Source organism: Haemaphysalis longicornis, unplaced genomic scaffold (genome assembly GCF_048455015.1).
Source record: "Haemaphysalis longicornis isolate Haplotype H1 unplaced genomic scaffold, Haemaphysalis longicornis Haplotype H1 scaffold_29, whole genome shotgun sequence".
Classification (NCBI taxonomy): Eukaryota; Metazoa; Arthropoda; class Arachnida; order Ixodida; family Ixodidae; genus Haemaphysalis; species Haemaphysalis longicornis.
The window spans coordinates 1233009-1258280 of NW_027526331.1; the positions used below are offsets into that span (position 1 = coordinate 1233009).

General features: G+C 45.8%; 1 protein-coding gene across 1 annotated transcript; it reads right to left on the reverse strand.

The window, feature by feature from the left end:
* Positions 1 to 4207: 4207 nt before the first annotated feature.
* LOC144173110 (uncharacterized) lies at positions 4208 to 24242 on the reverse strand. Its single transcript, XM_077701617.1, has 5 exons — positions 24125 to 24242; positions 19577 to 19754; positions 15055 to 15194; positions 13088 to 13208; positions 4208 to 5137 (listed from the first exon to the last, which is right to left on the reverse strand). Exons 1-5 carry the CDS (start codon positions 24192 to 24194, stop codon positions 4342 to 4344), a joined length of 1305 nt encoding a protein of 434 aa, XP_077557743.1. The 5' UTR covers positions 24195 to 24242; the 3' UTR covers positions 4208 to 4341.
* Positions 24243 to 25272: the final 1030 nt, after the last annotated feature.

The following is a 25272-nucleotide window of genomic DNA, read 5'->3' on the forward strand; positions in this document are numbered from 1 at the left end:
AACGCGATCTCGAATGCCCTGTTACAAACCGGCCTACACAAGAATGCGAATGCATACCCCTAAACCCACAAACAAGTAAAATAAAACGAGTGTGCGCTTTTTTCTTTGCCCGCGCGTGTACGTGCTGTGCGCGGCACGGGTACCCGGGTACTTCGCTGTTAACCCTATCCAAACGTTTGACAAACGCATCGACTGATGACAGACCACTTACCAGCGAGCTGTCCACAGCTGTAGACGAATCCAAATGCTGTTAGGGGCCGTTCCTCGTGTGACAGGGGCACATGAAGATCTTTCCACCAAATGGCACCACTGCACTACTAGTCCTTCTCAAATAAGAAAAAACGAAGGCCCAAGGCGAGGCTTGAAGCTACGGCCGCACCGAGCCACCGGCCGCGCTGCGTTGATAGCACGGAGGCAACGGAGGTTGTTTACTTCCGGGCAGCAAGTCGTGCCGCCAGGGCAAGTTGAGTCGCTGCAGTCGGGTGCGTTGGCGTGCTGGCACGAGAATTTAAATCGTCTATATATGCGCAAGCAAGCAAAGCAGATGAACGTTGCAATTGTTTGCAACGGCGAGAACTGTCTCTTTGTTAGCAGCAGAGTTTGACAACACCTATCGCCAAAATAAACAGATTGAAACAACACGGCCACGCTGTCTGCCTGTGGTCGCGCTGGCTGAAGCATCTATACGGGTATACGTACGGTATTGGTTTTGTAGCTGCATGCAACCGTCGCGTCCTGCTTACTCGTTCTAATTAGCATTAGGCCACGGTTGAAGTGCTGATACACGGAAACAACACAAGACTAACATGGCGACCGCCCGCTTGAGATGATTACCGCCGATGGGGAGTTTATTGTGGACGTGGTAGTATACAAGGAACCGAACGCCATCTCACAAATGGTGTTATGTCGTTCTAAATCCTCTCTTTTGCTACACGGATGGGCAACGGTACTACCATGGAGGTTCGCCCACTTTTTTAAACCATGCCTAGGGAGTACATGTTTTGCTATAGGTACTTTTCATGGCACATTAGTTGATTAAAACTCCTTTTCCGGCTAGTTTGCGTTTACAGTGTATTGAAGGGCGTAGGCCTGCTGAAGTGCCGTGAACGTAGAAGATCTCTGAAGAATAGGGCCTGACGATGCCACTCGGACTTCAAGATCCTGCAGAACCTTTGCCCATGTCCCAATGACGGGTGGAACCCTCCAAACAGCGCCAGCACTTCCATTGGTAGAATCTTCCTCTTGATGCAGAACGACATGGTTCGAGAACGGCGAACGGCATGAGCAATGATACCGACCAAGGCCGGAGTACTTAAAGCGGAACACAAAAAAGGGCCCGAGGTACGAGAAATGTAGTCACTGAGAACCAGTTGGGCTTGTTGGTACATAGTTAAAATGGTTGCAGCGCAAAAACGACGACGGACGAGTGAGGAACAAACGGGACGAGCGCTAACTTTCAACTACTTTATCTGAGAAAACACACATGAAATATACACCGGTCAGGAAAAAGCCATAGGCAAGTAATCGCTAAACGTGCACACACGCAAGTACACAAAACACACGTGGCACTAGGTAATCATCGCCGAAATGGAAAGTCACGCAGGAAGGCCAATTCTTTATGCGTCAGAGCCACTGAAAGCGCACTTACACAGTGTTCCCTCAGCCTGGTGCCACGTATCTTTAAAGCATTTGATTTTGTTTCTCACCAATACTTTGTCATAAGTTAAGTGGCCTCAACATTGGCTGCAATATTATCTTGTGGTTTGAAAACGTTTTACCCAACCGAACCCAATTTGTCTCTGCCAACAATTATGACTATGCACTTTGTCATGTCACCTCCGAGGTTCCCCAAGGTTTTGTTCTCGCAACTTTTCTTTTTCTTATTTACATTAATGACTTGCCTAACTCCTTAACATCCCCTGTAAGGTTATTCGCACACGACGGTGTTATTTGCCGTGTGATATCACCAAATGATGACACTAACATTACAGCCTGATCTAGAGAAGATTTCTACGCGGTGCGATACTTGGAATATGCGTCTTAACAGTCAACAGTGCAAACTAATGAGAATTTTCCGCAGTACTTCTCCCTCTAATTGACACAATTATCCCATTATGAATTCTACACTCGAAGAAGTCGCCTCTTATAAATACTTAGGCGTCCACATAACATCTAGTCTTTCCTGGCAAACTCACATTAACCATAACACTAACAAAGCCAACCGCATGCTTGGCTACCTCCGTCGCAATTTTTCAATGCCCCTGCTAACGCAAAGCTACTTCTTTACAAAATCCTAATACGCCCTAAGCTTTAATATGCCTCCACCCTTTCGGGCCCTGGAGTAGACTATCTAACAAATGCAATAGAACCTGTACAAAATCGTAGCGCACATTTCTTTCCTACCAACTACTCTCAGACATCCTGTGTAACATCTATGAAGGCCACCTTAAACCTATCTCTCCTCTGACACCGCAGGAAAATAGCACGATTAGCACTACTGCACAAAATTTACTACTACAATCCAGACTTAAGATGCCAGCTTTTCTCTGCACCTTCACATATATAATCTCGCACTGATCACCGCCATAAATTGTTCGTTCCACATTGGCACTCCAATTTATTTTTTACTTATTTATTCCTAAAACCACCAATGAATGGAACCACCTCCCCGCCTTAAATTTACTAGCATAACTGATTTGTCTGCATTTAGAAATGCTATAGAAAAACATTTTTGTTAATGGGCATTTTTTTATTTTCCTGTTTTCGATTACCTTTCCTGTATTTGTATTATGTATTCACTTACTCCCTTCCGTGCGCCTTCGGGCCTTGCAGGTACAATAAATAAATCTAAATGACAATTGTACTTCCGATTATCCTGTATCATTCCCCTTCTTTCGAACATTTAAAATACAGAAACTGGCTTTTTATTTTCGTTTATTTAGCTGTGTTTGTAATAACTGTGGCCAACCATTTTGCTGTAATGGCTTCTGGCATTATTGGTATTCTGCCGTATTTAGATAAGGTTAAAACGTTGACGGTAGGGCAACAACGTACGTTTGGCTAAATTTAATGATGAAAAATTGCCCGAAGAACTTTTTGCTGTTATTTATTTTACAATGACAACCTAATAGTAGGTGCGGGTATGTAATAACAAGCCAAAAGTACGCGGGATATTTTCCGGTGAAATTTGCTACGAGGGAAACAAGTCAGTAAAAAGCCGGCGCCTGTTGCGCTGTGCGTGCATCGTGACTCTCTTCACCTATACCTCAGTCGCTATGTTCAGGGAGTTTGCGGAAAAGTTCTATTTTTCGGCACCAGATGACGTCGTTTTGGCAGCAGGCGATGGGCCACACCTGCCGAACAACAGATCAGTGCTTTCCAATGTGTTAGCCTGTGTCCTTCCCGCATAAATACACGGCATAAGTGCGTATGTATCTAAAGAAATGTTTTACATGACAAACATTTTAGGGGCATTACGTGCATGCCACCTACATGTTAGATACAAACACAACTTGCAAGTTACAGTAAACACCGTCTTAATGCTATTTGGTCGGAGTACCCTTGCAACAAAAAAAAAAACGTGCTGATAGTACTGGTACTGCCTACAAATATCGGACATTTCAGAATGGAATAAAAGTGCTTGTCTATCTTTATTACACTCTAACAAGATACATTCCTCGGATGTCATTATTGCAGCCATGTCATCTGATTTTTGACGTGTAGAAAATCTGAAGAGTTACAACATGTAGAACACGTTTTATTCACCTTACTTATGAACGTACAGTGGTATAAGAAACAACCGCGGTGGAGCACCATCCACTTTTGTCTCACTCTTGAACACTTTATTTTGCACAAACACAATACTGGAACATGTACAAAAGATGTACCTTACAAAAAGTACGAGCAATTCGATATATGCTAAAAAACGTTCGAAGTACCTGAAATGCTCGAAGAAGTGCGGCATATTAAAAGTAGCTGCCCTATTTTAAGCAAGAGCCTGCAGTTGCCAGCCGCTGCATTCCAGCCTCTTGGGGTATTAGTTTGTGCGTGATTTGTTCGTTACCAAGGTAATTTGAGCAGGTTAAAACTACGTTCTAGCCGATATCTGTATGCAGAAGCTAGTGAGTAGTGCAGATATGAATATACAGTTGCAGGCCGCTTTGACGCCTAAATGAACGGCTGTCCACTCAAAGTAGTAGTCGTTCGTAACTGCTTTCTACGATTTGGCAGTTTTTGTCTACTTTTCATGTAATTGTTTCTAATATGTATGCGTGCTTGCACCGTTTGTAAAAATGAACTGTCAGCCAAGCGACTGTTTATGCCATAGCCGTTTATCCCAAACTACAATATGAGATTGGCTGCAGCAGTCATTGCCGCTAGTATGAGCACGGGGGTAGTCGGACGTACGTGAACCGCCGGCCCATTTTTACTTGTTAAAGTTCGAGGTTGATGTTTTAGTTGTGATGCAATTTCCGTGAACACTTGCGGGGAGGTATGTTTAGAATCGAACGATCCTTCTTGAATGCGTTTGTTTAAGAGAGTTGGCGTGGTCAAATGTAATGAGGTAACGCCGTTTGCAAGTGATGATTTTCTGCTTGCTTCTCTTGCCGCCTGGTCGTCTACTCCGTCGTCGGTCACTGCTTTTTGGGTGTTCTCTGCGCGAACATATTGAGGAGTAGCTGTACGTAGTTCCTGATCTGTCTGTCGAGTTGCTTCTCTGGCCATCCGGTTATTCAACCCGTCGTTGGTAATTGCGTTTTCTTTGCTCTGTATGGGAACATGCTGAGGAGTTGTTGCTGTAAGGAGTTTCCACTGTTCCTTTGAGGGGGTCACTGGGCTTCTTGATAGCACATTTGCCGCCGAGATTGGGCTCGTACCTTCACCTTGACTCGTGTTGCTGTCACCACGAATCTCTGTGGCCGGAACTAGAAGAGCACCGCCTGTGTTGATGGTCATGGCAGCTGCGGTACTCCTTAGCGTGTCACTTGCGTTTAATACAGGTGACCTAAGTTCTTGGCAGCGCATTTGATTGAGAAAACGTATCAGAATCTGCACGGCTGCTTTCGTAGAATTTGTTGCGTGCGTCGGTTTCTTGTAACTGTTTCGCGTACACTCTTCAGCTTGATGTAGCAGCGTCCTGAAAGAAATGAAATGAGATGTAGACTAAGCAAAATCAAATTAAACTGGCAGAGAATGGGCAAGTTTTTGAGATTTCAAGGCTTTAATAGTAGCAACGGTGTTTATGCTACCGGGATTAGTGGAAACTGAAAAACATTGAATATCCACCACCGTATTTCAAAGAAGCACTGACACAAAATTTTGAAAGCGAGGTAACTTGTGAGATAGATTGGTGTCAACACACATGCACTATCTGCAAAATATCAGCGGCAAGTACAGCCTAGGACATACTTAAAATAAATTTTAAAGATTGCGTAACAGAACCGAGCAGGCAGTGGGAGCCCTCGCGAGATAGACATGTACTTGGACGTAGAGTAAATAAAAAACATCCAAACACGTTGCGGATTTTTGTTGGCCGCTTCCGCCCTGCCGGCGTTTCTCGCCGGCTCACCGCTCCCATCGGAGGTTGGCGCTTCTGTTCTCGAGCTACAAACGATCCGAGCTCTCTCGGTGGGGGAGCCGTAATTTCTTAGGCACATCAGGCAGCTGGTTGCGACCGAAGTTTTAAGTTACTCCAGGCACTCTATTTTTATTGCTTTTTATTACACTGGGCGCTAAAACGCGCCGGGCACACGACAGCCGCACTGAGAGAGCGGCGTATACCACCAGCAACCTCGCTGTGCGGGCGGCAGCAAAACCGCGAAGTGGCGCTGGCAGGCGCAGCTACCCTGAGTGATAGCTTCTCACCGCTCCAATAAAGGGGATTCACGTCAAAAACAAAGCTGGTCATACTATGAAGGAGGTAATGATGTGATTGCAAATTGCATAAAAATTGTCATCTGCACCGCTTATCAGAGCGGAAATCGAATATCCGCCGCAGTGTTAAGCCTAACATCTGTAGGCGGACCTTAACCAGACCGTCCGGCTACTCCCAGCGCGCGTCTTCCCACCCACTGCCTCCAGCGTCTCGCGCCCCTCCCTAGCCGCGGAAACAATTCGCACTCGCAGTGCCTGCATCGCGTCCACGGTCGGTATTATAGCAAAGCTTGTTACCTCTACCAGCCGACGGTTCTTTCGCGGCGTGCGGGACAAACTCCCAACGCGGAGGAGGTGGCAGGGCGGGGAGGGAGGGGGGGGGGGGATGGTTGGGCGGACGGTTTCACTCATGAAGAACACTGTAGGTGGCGCGGCAAATTTACCCAAGGTTACCCGCGCGGAAATGCCTGTTCGCCGGTGGGGGCGTCGGTAGTACGGCGTTGTCGTCTGCTTTAGCGACGGTTGTTTCGGGCCTGTTTTGGCGCAGTTTCGCGTCCATTGCACGCTTCCTTCGCACGGGTTGATTACTTGTTCGACAGCACCTCTTGGGTAACCCGGATCCGGCGCAATTACGGGGTCGTGCGGCAAAGATACGTTCAGCATTGGTTTCAAGGGGAGGGGGTAAACAAAATGCAGAGACCACATACAGACATCTCTGTCCGCTAGAGAAACTCTACCTTTTGCGCACTACTTACCACGAATGGGACTCCATTTTCTAAATTGATGAATACCTATTCGGTTGTGGTTGAATAGGTGTTACAAAAGGCGGGAGCAGCAACTGATTCTGATAAATAGCTAATATAAAAGTTCACTCATCTTTCTCGCAATTCTCAAACTTACTAAACTAACCAGTTTAAATCGGTATAAATGGGAATTATTAAGCTCACATGCCGAATGGTTTCGGTGTCTGCGCTTGTGTAGCGCGGTGGTGTAGCCCCGAGCTAGCATATCAGGATGGCTAGGTTCCGATGTCTCACCCTACGAAAGACGCTCCTCTCCGTTTTCTTCCTGCCGACGCACGGCCGGGCTACGTCGCCCATCGTTCTAGCCCGGCCGTGGCCGACGCTGCTGCTTCCTTCGGGACGCCGCCCACGCGAATTCCAAGTAACAGCTGACGGAATCTCTCGTGTCATTCTTTGTAGAGCTAGGTATGTGAAATTAAGTGACGTTGCATGGGTAATTGTTGCTGGTGTCGTTTAAAGCTTTGGTGTCCAGCCGCCTTCACCGCGTGGATTGGAAGCAATTTTTTTAATTACAGGCCAACCGCACTCGAATGTCACCGCGACTAAACTTATTTTTAATGCGTACTAAGCACCTCCAAATCAGCTTGGACACGAGTGGTAGCCCCGCGAAACGACTCGTTACTCAGTCACACACGTTTAAAAAAGCTCCGCCGCAGACCACGCTGCACCTGCCGGCGGATCGACGCCAGCAGGTTCAGCGCCTGTGAAGCTCCGGCCGGCCGGAGCTTCTTCCTCTGGGAAGCCACGAAGTTGGAGAACCGGTCGAGCTCTGCTTCGCACGCTTCCACCATTTGCTGTGCCGTGCGCGCGTAGGGAATGCGTGCAGGCTTCCTCCCGAGCGGCTGACCGTCCGGCCGCTGACTGCGCGGCTGCAACATCATGTTAACTGCCGCGCTCTGCGCGATTTCGGCTTTAAAATCGCCGATTTCTGCTGAGCACTTGCGGGGTCCACGCGCGCATTTCAGCTGTTGTATTTTGCATCTTGTTTTATTTTTAAGCATGCTATACGGAAATAGTGTTTTCAAGAGGTCGAAATTTTGAGTGCAGTTGGCCTTTAGGTGGTTGACAAGATCAGTATGTAGGGGCACTAGCAGAAACTCCTGCGAAGCGACAGTGCTACGGCAGCTCTGCTGTTTGATATCCGCCCAACAGTCACGTGGACAGCTTTATTTATTCGAACTCCAACCTTTCGCAGCACCGGTTCAAGCCGGTGGCGTAAGGAGGACTAATGCGCCCGCTACCCAACGGTAAATTACAAAATAATCATTGGAATGAAGAAAGCGTGTATACTCGTAAGTAAGGTGTTGGGAAAAAATTCGGAAAAAGAAGTTACAACAAAAAACTGAGCTTTTAAAGCGAAGTTTTAGTGTTCTCACTGATGACGTCTGTAACGCGAAAACGCTTAAGTAAAATAAAACAAAAATTCGCGCCAATCCACGTTGTGAAGGTGGTACGAAAGCAAAGCTTTAAACGACGCCCACAACAATTGCCCATGCGACGTCACTTGAATTCACAAACTTGGCTGTACAAGGAATGAAGTGAGATTTTCTGCCAGCCGTTACTTGGAATTCGCGGGGGTGATGCAGGCGAAAAGCAAAAACGCCCGTGTGTTCGAGATTTCGGCGCACGTTAAAGACCTCCAGGTGGTCGAAATTAATCCGCAGCCCTCCACTACGGTACGCCTCATCGCCTGCGTTGCGTCGGTGCGTTAAACCCTACAATCAATCAATAAATTCGCGGGGGCAGTGTCGGGACACTGCCCCGCGAATTGATTGATTGATTGATTGATTGATTGATTGATTGATTGATTGATTGATTGATTGATTGATTGATTGATTGATTGATTGATTGATTGAGAGCAGCGTCGACCACGGCCGGGCTAGAGCGGTGGGCGGCGCCGCCGTAACCCGGCCGTGGGTCGGCAGAAAGTAAACGGGGAGGAGCGTCTTTTGAAAAGTGACACAGCGGAACCTAGCCATCCTGATGTGCTAGCTCGGGGCTACACCACCGCGCGACACAAGCGTAGACACCGAAACTATTCGGCATGTGTGAGCTTAGTGATCCCCATTTATACCGATTTAAACTGGCTAGTTTAGTACGTTTGAGAATTGCGAGAAAACTGACGGAACCTTTATAATCGCTATTTATCTGGACCAGTTGCTCCTTCCGCTTTTTAATACCTTTTTAAACACAACCGAATTAGTATTCAACAATTTAGAAAACGGAGTCCTATTCGTGGCAAGCAGTTCGCAAAACGTAGCGTTTCTCTAGCGGCCAGATTTCTGTATGTGGTCTCTACATTTTGTTTTCCCGCCCTTGAATACAATCCTGAACGTTTCTCTCACGGACGACCACTTAATTCTTTCGGATCCAGGTTACCGAGGAGGTGCGGTAGAACAATGAAGCCGTGCGAAGGAAGTGCGCAATGGACGTGAAGCTGCGCCACAACAGATCCAAAACAACTGTCGCTAAAGCAGACAGCAAAGCAGTACCGTCTACGTGCCCGCTGGCGAGAAGGCACCTCGGCGCGGGGAACGCTGGGTAAATTCGCCGCGACATCTACAGTGTGCCCCGTGAGTGAAACACTCCGCCCTCGCCACCGCCTCCGCCGCGTTGGAAGTTTATTGTCCGGCACGCCGCGAAAGAACTGTTGGCTGGTAGAGGTAGAAATATTTTTTTTTGAAAACAACATGTAGGTTGCTACGTTACGTGCGACCCGGTACAGCGTTGGTGAATTGCAGCTGAAACCGCACCCTTCCGTCTGCTTCCGCGTTGGTCAATCGGTCTTGGGCATGTTGCGCGTATGCGCATTCTGGAAGCGGTATGGGAACGAGTCCCGTCGGTTGCATGGAAGTTTTAAAGTATTCAAATGGTTTATATATGAATGCATAGACAGTTATTTCCGCATGCAAGAGCCAAAAGGAAAGTAAAAGATGGAAATTAGCAAAATAGAACCTCTGAGCGCTGGCGCAGCGCAATTTTGGAGCGTTCGTATTGTGCCGATAAAAGGAAGTTGGGCCAACAGTCTTTTAACAAATACAGTTAATAATTTGTTAGGGGTCGTAAAAAGGTACTGTTTTTTTACGTGGAAAAAAAAAACCTCGCGAGGTTTAGTTGCGAAATCCAGCTGACGAATAAGAAAAGCATTTTAATAATGCGGTAACTATTATGGCCTAAGCCAATGGTTTCCACAACGCATTTTAATTTGGAGCTAACGGTCACCTTATATGCAAATGTTCTTAAAACTATGGCGATACAATTTCTTTTGGAGGAAAGGGTTCGCCCACATTTTTCATTCAAGCTATAATAACACCTTCGCGTGTACCTTTCACGGAAAATACGTATGGGGAACGCAGTACGTGAAAGAGCCAATGTAGTGCATTACATCACAGGTAGCCGTGCATGTGATGCTTCAAATATTTCTTGCAGAACCAGCTGCTTGCTTGAGAACATTGCTTTGAAATTGCAGCACAGACAAGCATCACATGCAAATTAATGCACGCAGTTTCGTTGACTGGGTCCGTGCATAGTTGCTTTTACACTCGGGCGCACGCCTCCTGATTATAAAAAAAAAACAATCCATGCAGCTGTCGAGATTTCAACCCACATCGATGCAAGATGCTCCGTTCGCAAGTTTTAAACAACGAAATCTTTCCGACCCCGCTGGATTAGTGTTCCGTCGTCGCTGCTAGAAGCACCGCTAATGGAAAAAGTCTTTATAGAGCATGATTTTGTTTCAGCACAACTGTTTCTTTTCTCAGAGCCAGGAATGAAGGAGCAAATGTTTTTTTTTATTTGCTGCCCGGGAGTGTTTATGCAATCCACCCATGTTTCCCGCGTCCATTCAAGAAAGCCCCGAGCCCCAACAGGCATGCGAGTTGGACTGGCAGCAAAAATACTGTACAATTAAGAACCTCAGCCGGCAACAGCTTGCCCACGCCTCACCACTTGGTTTTCTTGCTCCCCTGCAGTCCCTGCCAAGAACGGGAGAAATTTTTGCTAATAAAGTCTACGCTGACTCGGCCTACACTCCGGACATCATCTCCAAATGGACAACGAATAGGCACCTTGCTAGGCCTCGGTGCCCCTACTGCGGCAGCAATAATGCAACGAACCTTTTCTACCTCATCTGGGCTTGTTCAGCTTACTCAAGTGACCGCGAACAGTTCATTACAACGCAAGTACGCCCGACGACTTCGGAAGAACTAGTCCAACAGGTCAGAAACAACCTCCGAATTTTAAAGAAAATTACAGAATTCGCTCTCAAAGCAGGTCTCTTTAAAGTAGTATGATGGCGGATCGTTCACCCCGTCTTTAGATGGCCCCCAAAAAACACCCTTTGTGGCTCCTGAACGGCTCCAATTGCACACCCCGATCATGGTCGTATTAGAGTGTCATCGCCACAACTTCAACTGTGCATACCGTGCTAAGTGAACCCTCACAGTGCAGTGAAGACTTTATATGAACCATCTTCCCCTACCCATTTTCCCATGCCCCCCAACAGGGCCTATAGGCCTCCTCTTATAATAAAGTCATCCATTCCATTTCATTGACTCCGTACAGAAACAATACGAATGAGAAATGCGAAAGCACGTCCTTCTTCAAATAGCTTTACCTGCGTCAGCAGAAACAAACCCGCCCCCAGGGAAACAGTTGTTGTCAGGAAACTATCAGCAGAAAATAACTGGAGAGTGTTTCGGGCTTGTCTTGGTTAAGCGGGAAGTAGTTTTGCAGCGATGATGATGATAACTTGTACTTATCAAAAACAACAATAACAATATGAATTATCAATCAATCAATAAATAAATAAACAAATCAATTCAGTTTAGTTACTCTGCCCAAAAACAACCATGAGGCCTTTGTGTAGGTACATATACTCATACAAGTACAAAAGGACGGGATTTTAACAAACATCCACGACAGCGCCAAGTAGAAAAAGAATAAATATACTGATATTCATGATAATAAGTATAATTAATAATGATCAATCGTATTTATTTACGCTCCCAGAAATAAACCATATAGCTTCATCGGAGCCTGAATAATGTTGACTGATCATATATCATTATGATTTGTTTAGTATTTTAATAGGGGAAAATACGAAGCAGCAAACATTAGTGAGTACGTCCATGAAAACGAAGTGAGAAATTGGAAGGGGGCTTTGGGAATGGCTTGAAACGGGAAGGGCGCTTTGGGAACGGGCTTAAGCACGAAGCCCCGAATGGGAAGGCAGTTTCGGGAATCGGTTCAAATGGTACGGGCTCAAACCGGATTGGGTTGCTTCGGGCTAAATCCACTGCGTACTCTTGCACTGGTGTGAGATTTCTTTCTAAGAATAGCAGGATGTCCTTGATACTTCATATTTTGATGGTGTGACGAATAGAATGTCATGATGAAATTAAAGCAAGATGATCACAAAAAATTGTTTGGTGGCTCTTGCTCAACGGGCGGGAACATAGATCTCAGTTTAGGGACTCCAACATGCAGAACACGAGGCACTTGCACTGAAATACAGGCCGGAAGACAGAGTATACACTGTTATGGATTCAGTTTTTCGAGCCGTTTTGAGAAGACAAAACAATACTTTTCTAACAATAGTTTTCAGTGCATAAATGTTGGCTAGTAGGTTCGAACTGTGAGACATGGTTAAGTTGTGCGGTATAGACGGGACAACAGAGAAGAAACTACACAAAACTAGCGCTGGAAATCAACTGAGTTGGTGTCCAGCGCTCGTCCTGTTTAGTCTCTTCTGTTTTGTCCTGTCTATACCGCGCTACTTTACATTGTTTCACTTTCCTAAGGTATCGTTGGTTACGTCCTACCAATAAACGTCACTGGTAGTTGTGGTAGTATACTGGCCAACTTCGTCGCGTAATAGAAATCATATTAAAAATTTGGTTCTGTTTCAAAATATCAAGAACATTTTGTTTTAAACAGTATATAAACCAGGTCACCGCGTTGGTTTTGGTGTTGCAGAAGGCTGAAGGACCGCTTCATTTACGTTACTGCTTCCAGTTTTGGGGTGTGGCCTTATCCTCGCTTATTGGAATGCTTGCAGTGTCTTGCCTACACGGCATGCTAATATACCCTCGATGATTTGCGTTGCACGTGTAAATAAAGAACAGACAAATGTTTCAGGAAATATGCAAGCAGCAGTAAACATCTAGTGTTTGTTTAGTGTGCAGGTGTAATGATAGTGTCATAGTTGCTTACGTAAACGGTGAACTGCTATATCACTACACAAAAAGACGTCAGCTTAAACCAAGTGCTGGAAGCTGGCTCAATATTTTGGCACATTGTGCGTTTTAAGGGGAGTGTCGTTTGCATTGTGCCGCACCAGTTCAGTGCTTTAGCAGTCGCGCCTACGCGAGTCACAAAAAATTACGGCATGATCAAATCTATCGCCTTACCGGCAGCTCTGTTCAGAGCGCTGGACAGAGAAGATGTCTTCTGCTACTGCTGAGATGTTCATAGAGGCGAAACATTCCTTGAAGCTTCCGACGTCCCAAGACAAAAAGTCGTAATACAACTCTGTAAATAAATTAACATCCTTGATAAAAAAAATGCAGTTCAAGGACGATGCTCATTAACGTACAAGTTGACTAATAAAATATAGACAATGATGCCTTTAGCACTTTTAATGATTCTATTAGGACAGGTTACTTCTTGCCACTGGAACGCATTCATTGGTCGTTGCTACAGAATCGGGACGCCTCCGTTCTCGGTAAAAAAAAATCATTCATACCGTGAGTAGTACCTAACTTGTGATGGTCAGACACAAAATAATCAGAGTGTGCAGCAAGATCTTCACCGCGCTTGAAAAGCACGGGCTCCGAAAAGGAGCTAGTGCTCAGTAGGGCTGCGAAAGGACATGCAAGGTTAGGCCGTGTTGAGGCGGAGCCGTAAATCGGCCCCCGCCTACTGCAGGATCTTTGTCATTAATGTCTTTTCTAATCCAATCCATCAACGGAAAGCGTACTATGCAGGTCCATGCTCGTGAATTTACGCTGTTTACATGCTTCGCAGCCAGTGGGGCAATATTTCTACGACTGCTGAGACTGTTCGCACGATGTTGTCAAAACGGAGCCCTCCACTAAAGCACGCCTCATCGCCCAGGTGTAGATTTCGGGCGTAAAGCCCTCAAAATTAAAAAAAAACGATTTTCGAACGATCTTCTCAAACTGCACCACTGGCTTTTCAGGAAAAGTTTTAAAAAGAGTGTAGGCTGCGTTAAGACGGGACAAAAAAAAGGCCAGACGGGACTGTATGTTGTACCTGGGTACGTTTGTGTGCTTGGTGGTAAGTGTGCACCAATAAGCCCGCATTAACACTGCTTGCCAGTTCATCTTATCTGAACTATACGTCGAGACATACACCGAAACACGAAATAAAAAATGACGGAAAAGCACCAACCGTGTAACGCACCGCAGTTTCACAAAAATGCATAATCGGCGAACTTAATGCGTGTAACCGCAGTAAGAACATAGAGCTAATTGGTCAAAGTAACTGCACAGAAAAAAAATAAAACAGCGTAAAAAGGAGACAAGTTAACTAATCAAAATCACAAATATTCATTGTATACACAGCCCTGACGAGACGAAGAAAAACGAAAAACAAACAACAATAGAAAACACAACACCAATCACAAATTAAAAAATTGTGAAGAAACACTAACACTGTAACGCCCTGTCTTTCCATAAAAATACATAATTGGCGAACTGAACCCACCTAATTGATATATAGCGTAAATAGAGATCATTGGTCGAACGAAAGAAGCACCAAAAAACAGAACCGCTGTAGGAATAATGGATCATTGGTGGACAATTTTTATAATGTTTCGCATCCTTTATCCAAGTGGTGTTTAAAGGGGGGGGGGGTGGTAGGACGTATAACAAAGCGTCACTTACACACCAGGTAACACCGTTCTTCCGTCACAGTTGGCACAATGCTGTAGAATGATAGGTTCCGCAAGCCATGAATTGCCTATTTTAAATACAAGACGTCTTCCCTCATCTGATGTCGTCCTCTGAAGTGCACCGTCCGAAATTGATGCCTCTGTGCAGTACTGACACCGTGTCCTGATCGTAAGTTAACCTCCTAATGAAGAGGGGGCGGCAATGTCGCAATAAAATCTGTCAGGAGGCTAACAGAAAATTCATCATAGCCAATTCCGTTTGAAAATTAGAAAAGGCCTCACTGAACAAACGGAAAGCAGCCACGCGGCAAACATATTTGCCTTCCGCCAAAACAAAAATTTATCCTCAAGAGACTAGGCAGCTTCCTAATTTGCTATGAGCTTTGTTCGAAGCTTGCCCTCTCACTATATGACTACTCCGAGAAGCGATCACTAAGAAAGATGGAGTTCAGTGGAGGTTACCTTTCAAGGCTTCCATCCTGTTTTTGCACAGTTCTTCGAGTGCAGCTGCGTTAGCTTTCTTGAAGCGATCCAGGGTGTATTGCTGTTCCGTACGGCAACCATCGCTTTTACTGTGCCGCCAGCACTCACTGGCATTGCGCCTATACAAGGAGAGAGAGAGAAAGAGAGAGAGAGAGAGAATAGCATCGTTTTCTGAGGGGGCATGAATGCACTGGTTGGGAACGAGGGGGACACGGAGGAAGGCAATCATCGAAGAGATGTCGTGGTTAAAGATTACGCGAATTGTGCAAGTTTCGTAAGGTCACCAAACACCTGAATTGGTGGAGATCATTTTGAAGTTTACTGTTCCGCGAAGGTCATTTATTAGTTCACATGTTTCGTGAAGGGACAGGTGCGCAAGAGCGGTTATGTGGAGTGTCAGTCCAGGTTACCACACCAGCTTGTATAGACCACTGGTTAGTGTATATTCAAATATTTTCTTAGTGATGACGGGTCTGCTCGAACACGTTGCAAGTGCGTTTCATCGTCCGCAGGTGGGTAACCGAGTTCCAATAGTGGCTCGCTTCCAGTCATGAAGCTCGTACAGTGCCATATCATTGATATAAATTAGGGTTGCATGCATGATAACATTACGGGCGGCGTTGGGTGTGCGAGCTGGCTCCGTGGGCACATTTGTGCACTACATGAGGGTGAGGGGTGTCATGAGTCCAAGACAATCCTCGATGTACACTGGAAGAAGACTACAAAGAAGACAGAAAATTTAAACATCGCGCCAAGAACAAGACCAATCTGTCAACGCCCCGCAAAGGAATCGCGACATGCAGCAATGAAGGAATTCCACAGTGGCACGGAAGAAAGGATTTAATCTCGGAGCGCAAAATAGAAGGCGGACGGAGGATACTGGTCCAGGTAGGTGCGGGATGAAAAGGCTGTGTTCCGGGACGGTCAACTCAGGGGGCACGCAGCCAGGGCACCGACGTCGCTACACAAGCCTGGGCGGGAGCAGAACGAAGCCCCGTCGGCTCCAGTCAACCCACGACTTGGCGGCCCCAGCGGTAAAACATGAGTGTATCGGGCATCGGCATCGCACCGCCGTCTTTCGCTACGACGGCGCCCACAACGACAGCACTCTGTAATCCGACCAGCCATAGTCCGGTCGCAATACATTGTGACCACAGATCGCGGGAACCAACTCTTTCACGGCCACACTGCGATTTCCGCTCGTTATCACCCATAGCTTGCGTATGCCCCCAATTTAATAGATCCTCGTCCTGAGACATTGTTGATGTTATAAGGTACAGTTGTCGCAGGACGTTGCATATGTTTTATTCTAGAGGGTTTGATAGTTTGCTTGTGTGGCTTTGTTTGCTCTCTTGTGTTTGTTTCAAGGTTTGCTTTGTGATAAATGCCCTTTGTTAAGCCTCAGTAGGCGACACAGTCGGGCAAAGGCAAGGCTTGGTTTGCTGCGCCGCTCGGCCAGCTCAATGGCGAACGCAGGAAAGCTTGAATGCGTAGAGTAGGGGTAAACGACTCTAAACTTCAAACCTACAATGTAGAGGAACCTATGCCAGCTGAGTTGATATTGCAACAGCCAACTACTGCTGCACAGCCGTAAAAGCAACCCGCGGTTGGCGCCCGGGGATTACACCAGCGCCCGGGGAAGCCTCAGTTTAGGCGTTTATCCCGTCATCCCCACTTAAAGTTGGTGGGGCTTTCTTAGGGAGATTGCGATGGTGAACGTATCTCGTTACATCTGGTGTTTTTCGAAGCACTCGCCACTGCTCATTGTTGTGAAAAGCCAGTAACTGCGCCAAGCAAACTAACCAAAAATGCCACCCGCAAGTTCATTTCAACACAAAATATGCCATGATTCCCGCCTTGCGTGGGAATCTTCGATTCCCGCTTTGCGAGGGATCCTCCAATTTCTTGATTGACTGATTGCGGAGCCGACGCTTCACAGGCGATGAGGCGCGCCGTAGTGGAGGGCTCCGGATTAATTTTGACCACCTGCGGATCTTTAACGTGCGCCGAAATCTCGAAGGCACGGGCGTTTTCGCTTTTCGCCTCCAGAAAGGCGGCCCCCGCGGCCGGAAATCGAACCCGTGTCCTTGGGCTCAGCAACACACGGCCACAGCCACTGAGCCACCGCGGCGGGTTCCTCCAAATTCTTTCTTTAAAAGGCTGTTTTAAATACGGTAGTCTTTCTTTGGATACTTAAACGCAGAAATTTTGGTCTGTCTGTCTGTCTGTCTGTCTGTCTGTCTGTCTGTCTGTCTGTCTGTCTGTCTGTCTGTCTGTCTGTCTGTCTGTCTGTCTGCCTGTCTGTCTGACTGACTCGATTTAGCCACTCGGCCAAAGAGGATCAGAAGCTGTGCAATAGATTTAAATACCCACAGCCAAATTTAAACGTGTACGTCCGGTGGCAATGTTCATATTTGTCAACATTGTTGAACAAGAACAAGACATTACGCAAATGTAAGGCATTTATCATTCCATAAGTGATATTTACAGTGTTCCTTTATTAAAAATTTATGGAAGCTTGGTTTTTCCGATAGCAAGCGAAATACTACAACGGCAAATAAATTACTTGATCGCAAGCTGTTGCCCGCGCTTCTATAGCTCCTGGCAGCATTTTAAGAAATCAAATGGCAACAGTAACGAAAGGCTCCACTAATTTGGTTTTGCGTTCCGCTTGGAACGCTTGTGGAGTAGGGCAACGTGGTTCTATTAACGTTGTTGTAGGAAGCCTCGGTTCACGCGCGTCTCCGCCATGCGGCAGCGCTACAATCAAGGCACCCGACCTGGAGCAGTGGTACGCGGTAATTTTAAATTGACTTCAGCAAACCTCAAGCGTGTTATTTTGGGAGTTAAGAGGCGGCAGAGGAACAGCATGAGAGGTCAGCGGGAAAGACAAGGGAGGCATTTGCTTGGCAGGGGCGCCAGTGGACTATAGTCTTTTGTCCCCATTTGCAACGAAGGGAGCAGATACGCGGCCATGTTTTACTAGGTCACTTCAAGAAACATCGTCTACTATTCCAGGGGTGTTTTGAACCTTCTGTGCTGGCCAGACAGCGCAACAGTTAAGGAGGCTAAATAGGCACCCTGGGGGAATTGTAGAGATTCCACGTTTCCTGTGCGTTTGCTTTGTTGACCAATGCTTATTAGTGCGACACTTTTGATATTCTTGGGGCATGCGCTTCAGCCTATAACCTAATTTGGTGCACGTAATAGTTTACAGCATCGAGAAAATAGCCGTTGCAATACACGGGACTCTCCCACTGGCAACTACAGCGTTGTATACAAGAAGTTATGGTTATGAGGTTGGAATACTGCAGCGGCTCAAAACGTGCTACTGATCCTCCTTAAAATGGGTGGTCGCCCTTACCATCGAAAATTGTTCAGGAATTTGCTTGCTTCGCTGCAAATGTCGTTGAAAGACGATAGTGTCCTGCTGCCCCCTCTCACCCTTCACGTTTTTTCTGTCCCCTTCTTGCTCCTCCAAAGGTTAATTAGATGTCACTTTTCACGATTCCATTCAATTTTCGAGCTCCCGCACTGCTCGCGCGACATCTGGTGGGAGAGAGCGCAACTTGCCGCACATTCTAAACCGTTGTAATTAGGAGAAAATATTCTACTACGCTTAATATTTCAACGTCATTCGTCCCCTTCCAAGTGACCTTGAGCCGCCGGCGCGCAATCTCGTTCTCATCGTTTCGCTCGCTTGGAGGCCTCGTCATTAGGCGAAGAGAAGTGGCTGCTTCGCCCGCGCTTAATCGCTCAGCCCCGGTTGGCTGTCTTTGCGTGCTTTTCAGCGCAAAAGAAGCACGCGACTAGGCGAGGGCTTGGCGGCTGCTTCGCCGCTACTTGGTCCCTCAGTCTCGTCATCTATTCCGGCTGTACGCTCTATGTGTGCGCTTCAGCCGAAGCGAACGAAGGAATACAATCATCCGGTAGCGATAGCTATATGGCAGTCTGCGAAATCTTAACCAAAGGCAAATTTTTACGACATACTGAGTATAGTCTTTGCTTTCGCTCGTTATGAGTTGATTTAGAAGAGCTAAACATGGGCAGTTTCCGTTTCTTTTCGTATCGTAAAAGCCACAGTATTACCTGAGAGGGTGGTTGAACAAACACCCACTGCATATCATCTAAGAGGGTGGCTGAACAACCGTGCTAGGTGCTATAGCTATGAACTCACTAGGTACACGATAACTTCTTCAAGTATACAATGAGTTTGCTTTAACCGTTCTCATCAATCGTACATTGAGTACATCGGGCACGACTGTACTGCAGGCGGTGGAAGCGCGTAGATTATCAGGTCAGAATTATCCGTGCTGCTTTCGAAGAGTGCCAGTCACAAGGACATTAGCACAACATAACTTACATTTAAAGCACTTTTTCCTACTCGCTGAATTTGTTTTCAGACTTCCCCAGATATCTGGGCTAGTAGATCTACATAATTTCTAAAATCTATTCTACGAAGATTACAGTGCCAAGCCTTGCACCCAACTTCGCACCTTACCTGCATATCTCGTTGAAAAAGTTTTCCTCGCTGGTTGTGACGTTCGTTGTGTTAAAAGGGCGCTCTGAAAACCTCTTCGGTATCCAGCGAACTTGTTTTTCAAGACAGGCGACGATGTTCTTGTAGTCACATTTTTTAGCATCAGAAGCGTTGTCGACAGGTTCTGCACCATGTCCACCTTGAATGCAAAAATTTCAAAACAGCAATTTCAATCTAACAAAATGTCTTACAGAGAGACGCATGCGGGCGCATATGCACAGCCGTGGGCGGCGTGCGTCAGCAATACGTTTATTACAAAGCGAATTTCTTCCCTTTGTTCCGGTCGTACTTCATCTGAGAATTTCAGGTTTTTGCTTTTGCTTTGATGAATTGTAGGGGAATACTCGGATGTGTTTCAGTTGATGTGCACCGCAAGTTACAATGCAGGAGTTCTGATAGGACACTTTTGGGACGTGAGCAATGGGTGTGGCATTTCGGCCAAAGTTTCGCTGCCCTACACTTCGATTCGCCAACGGAGGGAGCGACAGAAGAGCACAGAACGATGGAGGGGAGAGAGCGTGTGCAGACAGCTGCTTCGTGGGTACAAGAGCTGCCGACGTTGCCAGGGTTAACGTAAAGTCAACGTTCTGCTCTCTGCATTGTGTAGATGGGTCCCATGGTTACCGCCACCGCTTGCACGTTCTGTAGAACGGCATGTGAGGGGAGCGCCTGCGGCAAAGCAGGAAGCCGGAGTGAGGCGTGCTCATATGGCTGTGTATCAAGTTTGTGGGGAAGATGGACGAGATACTCGCGAATTCTAAGAGATTCACTAGTAAATGTTGAAATAGTTTTTTTTTTGGAGAACGTACCGAAAGCTGTTACCAATGAGCAAACCAAGGGCATCCGATAGCTGTTTGTTTCGTTAAATTTTGTAGACCTTATCATGTACGAATTACACTTTGACATAAGAAAAAGAAACCAAGGTTTAACAACCGACAATCCAACTATCCTGACAGCTTCAAGTTTGCATACCAAATCCGTGATAAAGATCGGGAATTTACTCCATGGCGGAATATTTACGCAATTACACCACGCAATTACACCTTCCATAGGTTAGCTCATTGACTGCGACATAAACAAGACAAGGTAAAACTGAAAGTCCCGGGGCAGTTTTTTTTTCCACTGAATGGTACTAAACGTTTTTTCGGGTCGAGGAATTATAGGTGTTCTCGTTTGAAGATTAGGTCAGAAAGCGTGCATGGCCTGTAAGTGATTTAGGACGTGATATTGGCCCATTTAATTATCGTATGTGTGGGGACTCAGTCTTCTAATTTCTGAGAGATATTTTATATTCGTCACCGCCAGTTGCACGGTAAAAAGACGGAAGCGACGATTGCGTCCGTGAATTTAGGCGGCGCCGAACAACCGGCGACCAGGAGACTACTAGCTTCTACGCGAAATAAATCAAACGTGCAGGCTGTCTAGGAAGCTGTGAGGCCGCACGCCACTTGAATTTTCTTGTTGAATGTGGCAGAGAGCATCCGGTGATATGCTGATTGCTGTGGCATCGCGAACTGAGCGTGAAGAGCAGGCAGCCGGGGAAGCCGCGATGATGTCACAGGGGCCTCAGAAACCTGTTTACACAAGACAGGACTTCACAGCGTGAAGCCTTAAGAACTTTTACGCTTAGCGATTACTGTGTTAGAGCATGTGCACACAATTGATAGCATTGTATTCTGCATGGGGCTAATGGTGGCATTCGCTATCTTTGGGATGCTCATTTACTGAGACGCATTAATTACGGTTTTCAAGCCGTTTGTACTGTATTTTTAGCCGCTTAGAATGACGTCGTTTGAGGGGAGTAATTAATAGCAGCACGAGCAAGATAGCCAAACCAGGGAGCACTATCCTGTATACCGAAATTTGCACTACTCATACTGCTGCGGCTTTTGGTGAACAGTGCAAGGGAACATAGCAAAAAATTTGACGCAGTTTTAAATTACCCCAATCCCTGATCGGTTCGGGAACGCACTGCCTATTCTGTAGACCAGACCACTAAACAATGTTCGGATTTATTCTGTGGTCGAGACCACAGGGTTATGTTCTGTTTTGAGCTACTGCAAAAGGGCTTCGCTTGTTGGCTTCCATAGCTCAGTGATACCCGTATTCGTTGTTTGGCTCTAACGCTCTGGGTTCGAGTCCCAGCAGTTACGCAGTCTTCTTTCTTTTATGCTGTAAACTGTTCTCTTAAGTCAATTCTACCCATTAGTTATGTAAATATTAGATTAATATATTTTAGGTTGCTTTAAACGAATAAGGATTAACTATACCATAATAACTACATGGTCTGGTCCACAGAATAACGTGGCACATTATCCTGTATTCATGATGATCATCATCCACTGATCCACTGAATAGGCACTGCCATTGGGGAACGTCCATATTTTATATGAAAGAACGTTAGGGAGGCCGAACTATTCTTCACTTGAATAATTGTATCTTTATTGCTATGACGTGTGTATGTAGAAAGTTCTTGCGCGGCACGGAAAACCACGAGCGCTTTTAGCTTATGGGTCCAACCATGCAGTTTTTTAGTGGCTTAACTCCATTAGCTTAAGCTGATTTTAGAAGCGATTTGCTATTGCTGAATATTTAGCGTTTTGGTTGTACAGAAAAGAGAATTTGTACCACAAAAATTCATTCAAGTGTTCTCCTAGGTTGTGTCCTGCTTGCTTACGCTGTGCAAATATAATTTCTTGGGGTGTGCCGAAAGCATCCAACACCGGCAACCCAAATACCCATTTAACCACTGCCGGTGCCATGTCATAAGTGCAAATTTTGAGTGTGATGTAAATAACTCCTCCTCTAGCCTTTAAGACCCATGAGCGTATGTTATTGCATTGTTTGTTGAAATAAACAGTACCATCACACCTGCGACCCGGCTTCTGCTTAGCTGCAACGAAATGATGCCCTCAGTGACGAAGCGTGAAAATTGACAAGGAATGACCGTGCTGGCCGGCGTCGGTGTACACTAGCAAGTGTCGCCGCATATTACAGTTAAGTGGAGTGAAAATCGTCTCGTGGGATAGCTTCCGGACGGTGTAAAGCATGTACTCAGTTTTGCATGTTTGTGAAAGCATACTTTAAAAGGCAGCTTCGGTAGAGGAAAATAAAAGCAACTTCTCTTTATGATCATGTTAATGTACTCATGGGGCACCGGAAGCCTGTGTAACGCTGTGTTTAAAGATGTGTTTGACTGTTTCTCGCAGTTTTCCCCAAGATGTAAGTGCACCTATAATATTTCTGCAGGTAGGAAGTATTCTCCCTGGCCAAAAATGGGTCTTGTGCCCTTAATATATTCCACGCAAGTTGCTGTCGTCAGTTGATGCTAAAAAAATTAAAACTTGCGTGGTTGTTTGTGTTTAACTCTTTACGCGCAAAAAAAAAACAGCCGCCGGTGCTCAAAACAAGCCAACTAAGCCATTTAATTAATTGCGTGTATTATTTATTAAAGAGTAGTTGTGAGACGGCAACAGAAATGTGAATTTGGAAACAAATGGATGTTTTCTTTTTTTGTTAAAAGTGATTCTGGTGTGCTTAAAGTTTCTCGTAAGTTCTCAGTTTCTTAATACCACACGTCCAAATAGACAGTACACGAGATATTTTGGTTTCCGGTTTCCGGGTGACGTTTCACACTCAAGGTTATGTGAAACTAAAAGCGATATGATGAAATTCCTTTTTAACGCAACCCTTCAACACCTAGGGTGCGAGTGCTACGGAACATAAATGATTATTTGTGTCACCTCCGGATTTGGCGTGCGCCGAAACCGTACACACTGCCATAATTGATTTTTCGGCGTCATTCGAAATACGGCCATGAAACTCTTGAGTCTTGGCCCAGGGATCAGTAGAGAAAGCCCTGCCACTGTCGAACCTAGGCTCACAAAAAAAGTTCTGAACCGGAAATGATTGGTAATAACTCCTACCTGAAAATACATCTGAGCAACTTTAGTTCGTGTTACATGATTCATCCATTTGTTTCAAAACAATGCTCCTCCAATGGCACTTGCTGCGTCAGTACAACAGATAACGGCGTATCCTTGGATTCCTAAACTATAGCTGTCCTGGGCAACGACGAGTACGGTAGGATGAATTTACACTCCGAATCTAACGCCGAGCTTGTGTACTGTCAATATTTATCCGCCCTGCAGGCTTCAGTGATTGGTGCTAAAGGCTTACAAGGTGCCGTAAACCCAGTTTTAAGGACGCTTAAGCAACTACGACTAGTATGACTGAGAGTGACTTTCAACTGCATCACGAGAACAACAAGGACGCTCGAAAGGTGATGGAAACAGTGACAGCAGCTTCGAAAATGCATCGCCGGTTAAGATCAATGTTTTCATTCGCGCCGCGTTGCCACTAGCTTTACCGATTTTATTTTACTTCTCCTATACACAAGTATTGATGATTACATAGAAGAGCGCCAGCAGAAGAAATTTGACGCCTGTTTGATCATATGTGCTTTGTAGAAAAATTGACAGTGAGAAAATAAAACACCGGAATACTCACTCGTGCTGACTTCAACGAAGAATACCAAGAAACACAGATGCACGCGGCCCATCGTCTTCGCCAACGACATTCGCAAGAGTGCTCCAGTTCCGTGATTCCGTGCAAGATAAAGACGCACCGTTCGCCGTCTTACTGATAACGGCAAGATATCGAGGGGAGCTAGGTACTCGTGATCGAGGTGCAGATATGACACCGGATTGTGTGTGTCGGCTTACAACAAAGCCATCACTCTATAAGAACGGAGGATAAGGAAAGAAAGATATGGGATGCAGTTTGCATATTTTGGCGAAGAATACGTTGGGAAAGCTACCTTATGGTGTTCCGCTGTTTTTTAACGTTTTACTAGGCAAAAACTGGCTTTCTACCTTCATTTCTTTGGCCGTCGTTTAAAAAGACCCTGTGACCGCTTTTTAACCTTTTTTTCGAAATCCTAAATGGTTGCAGAACGTAGTCAACCAAAATATGCAGTAGTTAGACTAGGGGGTCGCAAAATGCCTCAGCCTGAAATTACTGTTGTATGTCTATCAGATAACTTAGAGACTTTGTCAAAGGATTTTTCGTTCTTTTCCGTTCTTGGTGTTCTTCGACCGCTGGAATTACTTCATTACAGCGGTGTAGCAGCTACTGGATGACTTTCCTCCAGTTGCAGTAATGAACGCATTTGATATCTACTTTTAAAAGAAACCCTCAAAACCAAAGAAACGGAAAGCGTATCTGCTGCGACGAGAAAATCACGCAGTGCTGCGGAGTGCTGGCGAAAACTATAGCGTTCGCGGTGCTTCCAGCCGCGAAGGAAAGAGTGCAAGTGTTTAGCGGTAGTGTTGAAGAGTAGCCTTAAAGCACTGTTGCGAACTACTTCGCTCTTATGGCTTGTCGCTTGATTTATTGTTATTCCGGCCGCCATATTTTTATTTATTTACCTACAAGTTATTGCTATCCTGGGTGTCTGGTTTCGAGCAGGTGCGGGCGGCCCAAAGCAAAAACCAGATAACAAAAAAACCTAACGGTACGCTTCGAAGAAACGAAAAACTGTACGATTATACATTCGGTAAGCTAATAAGTAAACAACAAGAATACATCACGTTGAATTCAAAACAACGCAAATAAAGAATAAAATATATCGGCATTTCACAACATCAGCCCATAGC

Coding starts and splice junctions, on each gene's coding strand:
- LOC144173110 (XM_077701617.1), bottom strand. CDS start 24,194: ATGTCGTTGGCGAAGACGATGGGCCGCGTGCATCTGTGTTTCTTGGTA. Junction 19,755..24,124: donor CTTCGTTGAAGTCAGCACGA/GTGAGTATTCCG, acceptor TTTGCATTCAAG/GTGGACATGGTGCAGAACCT. Junction 15,195..19,576: donor TTTTTCAACGAGATATGCAG/GTAAGGTGCGAA, acceptor CTCCTTGTATAG/GCGCAATGCCAGTGAGTGCT.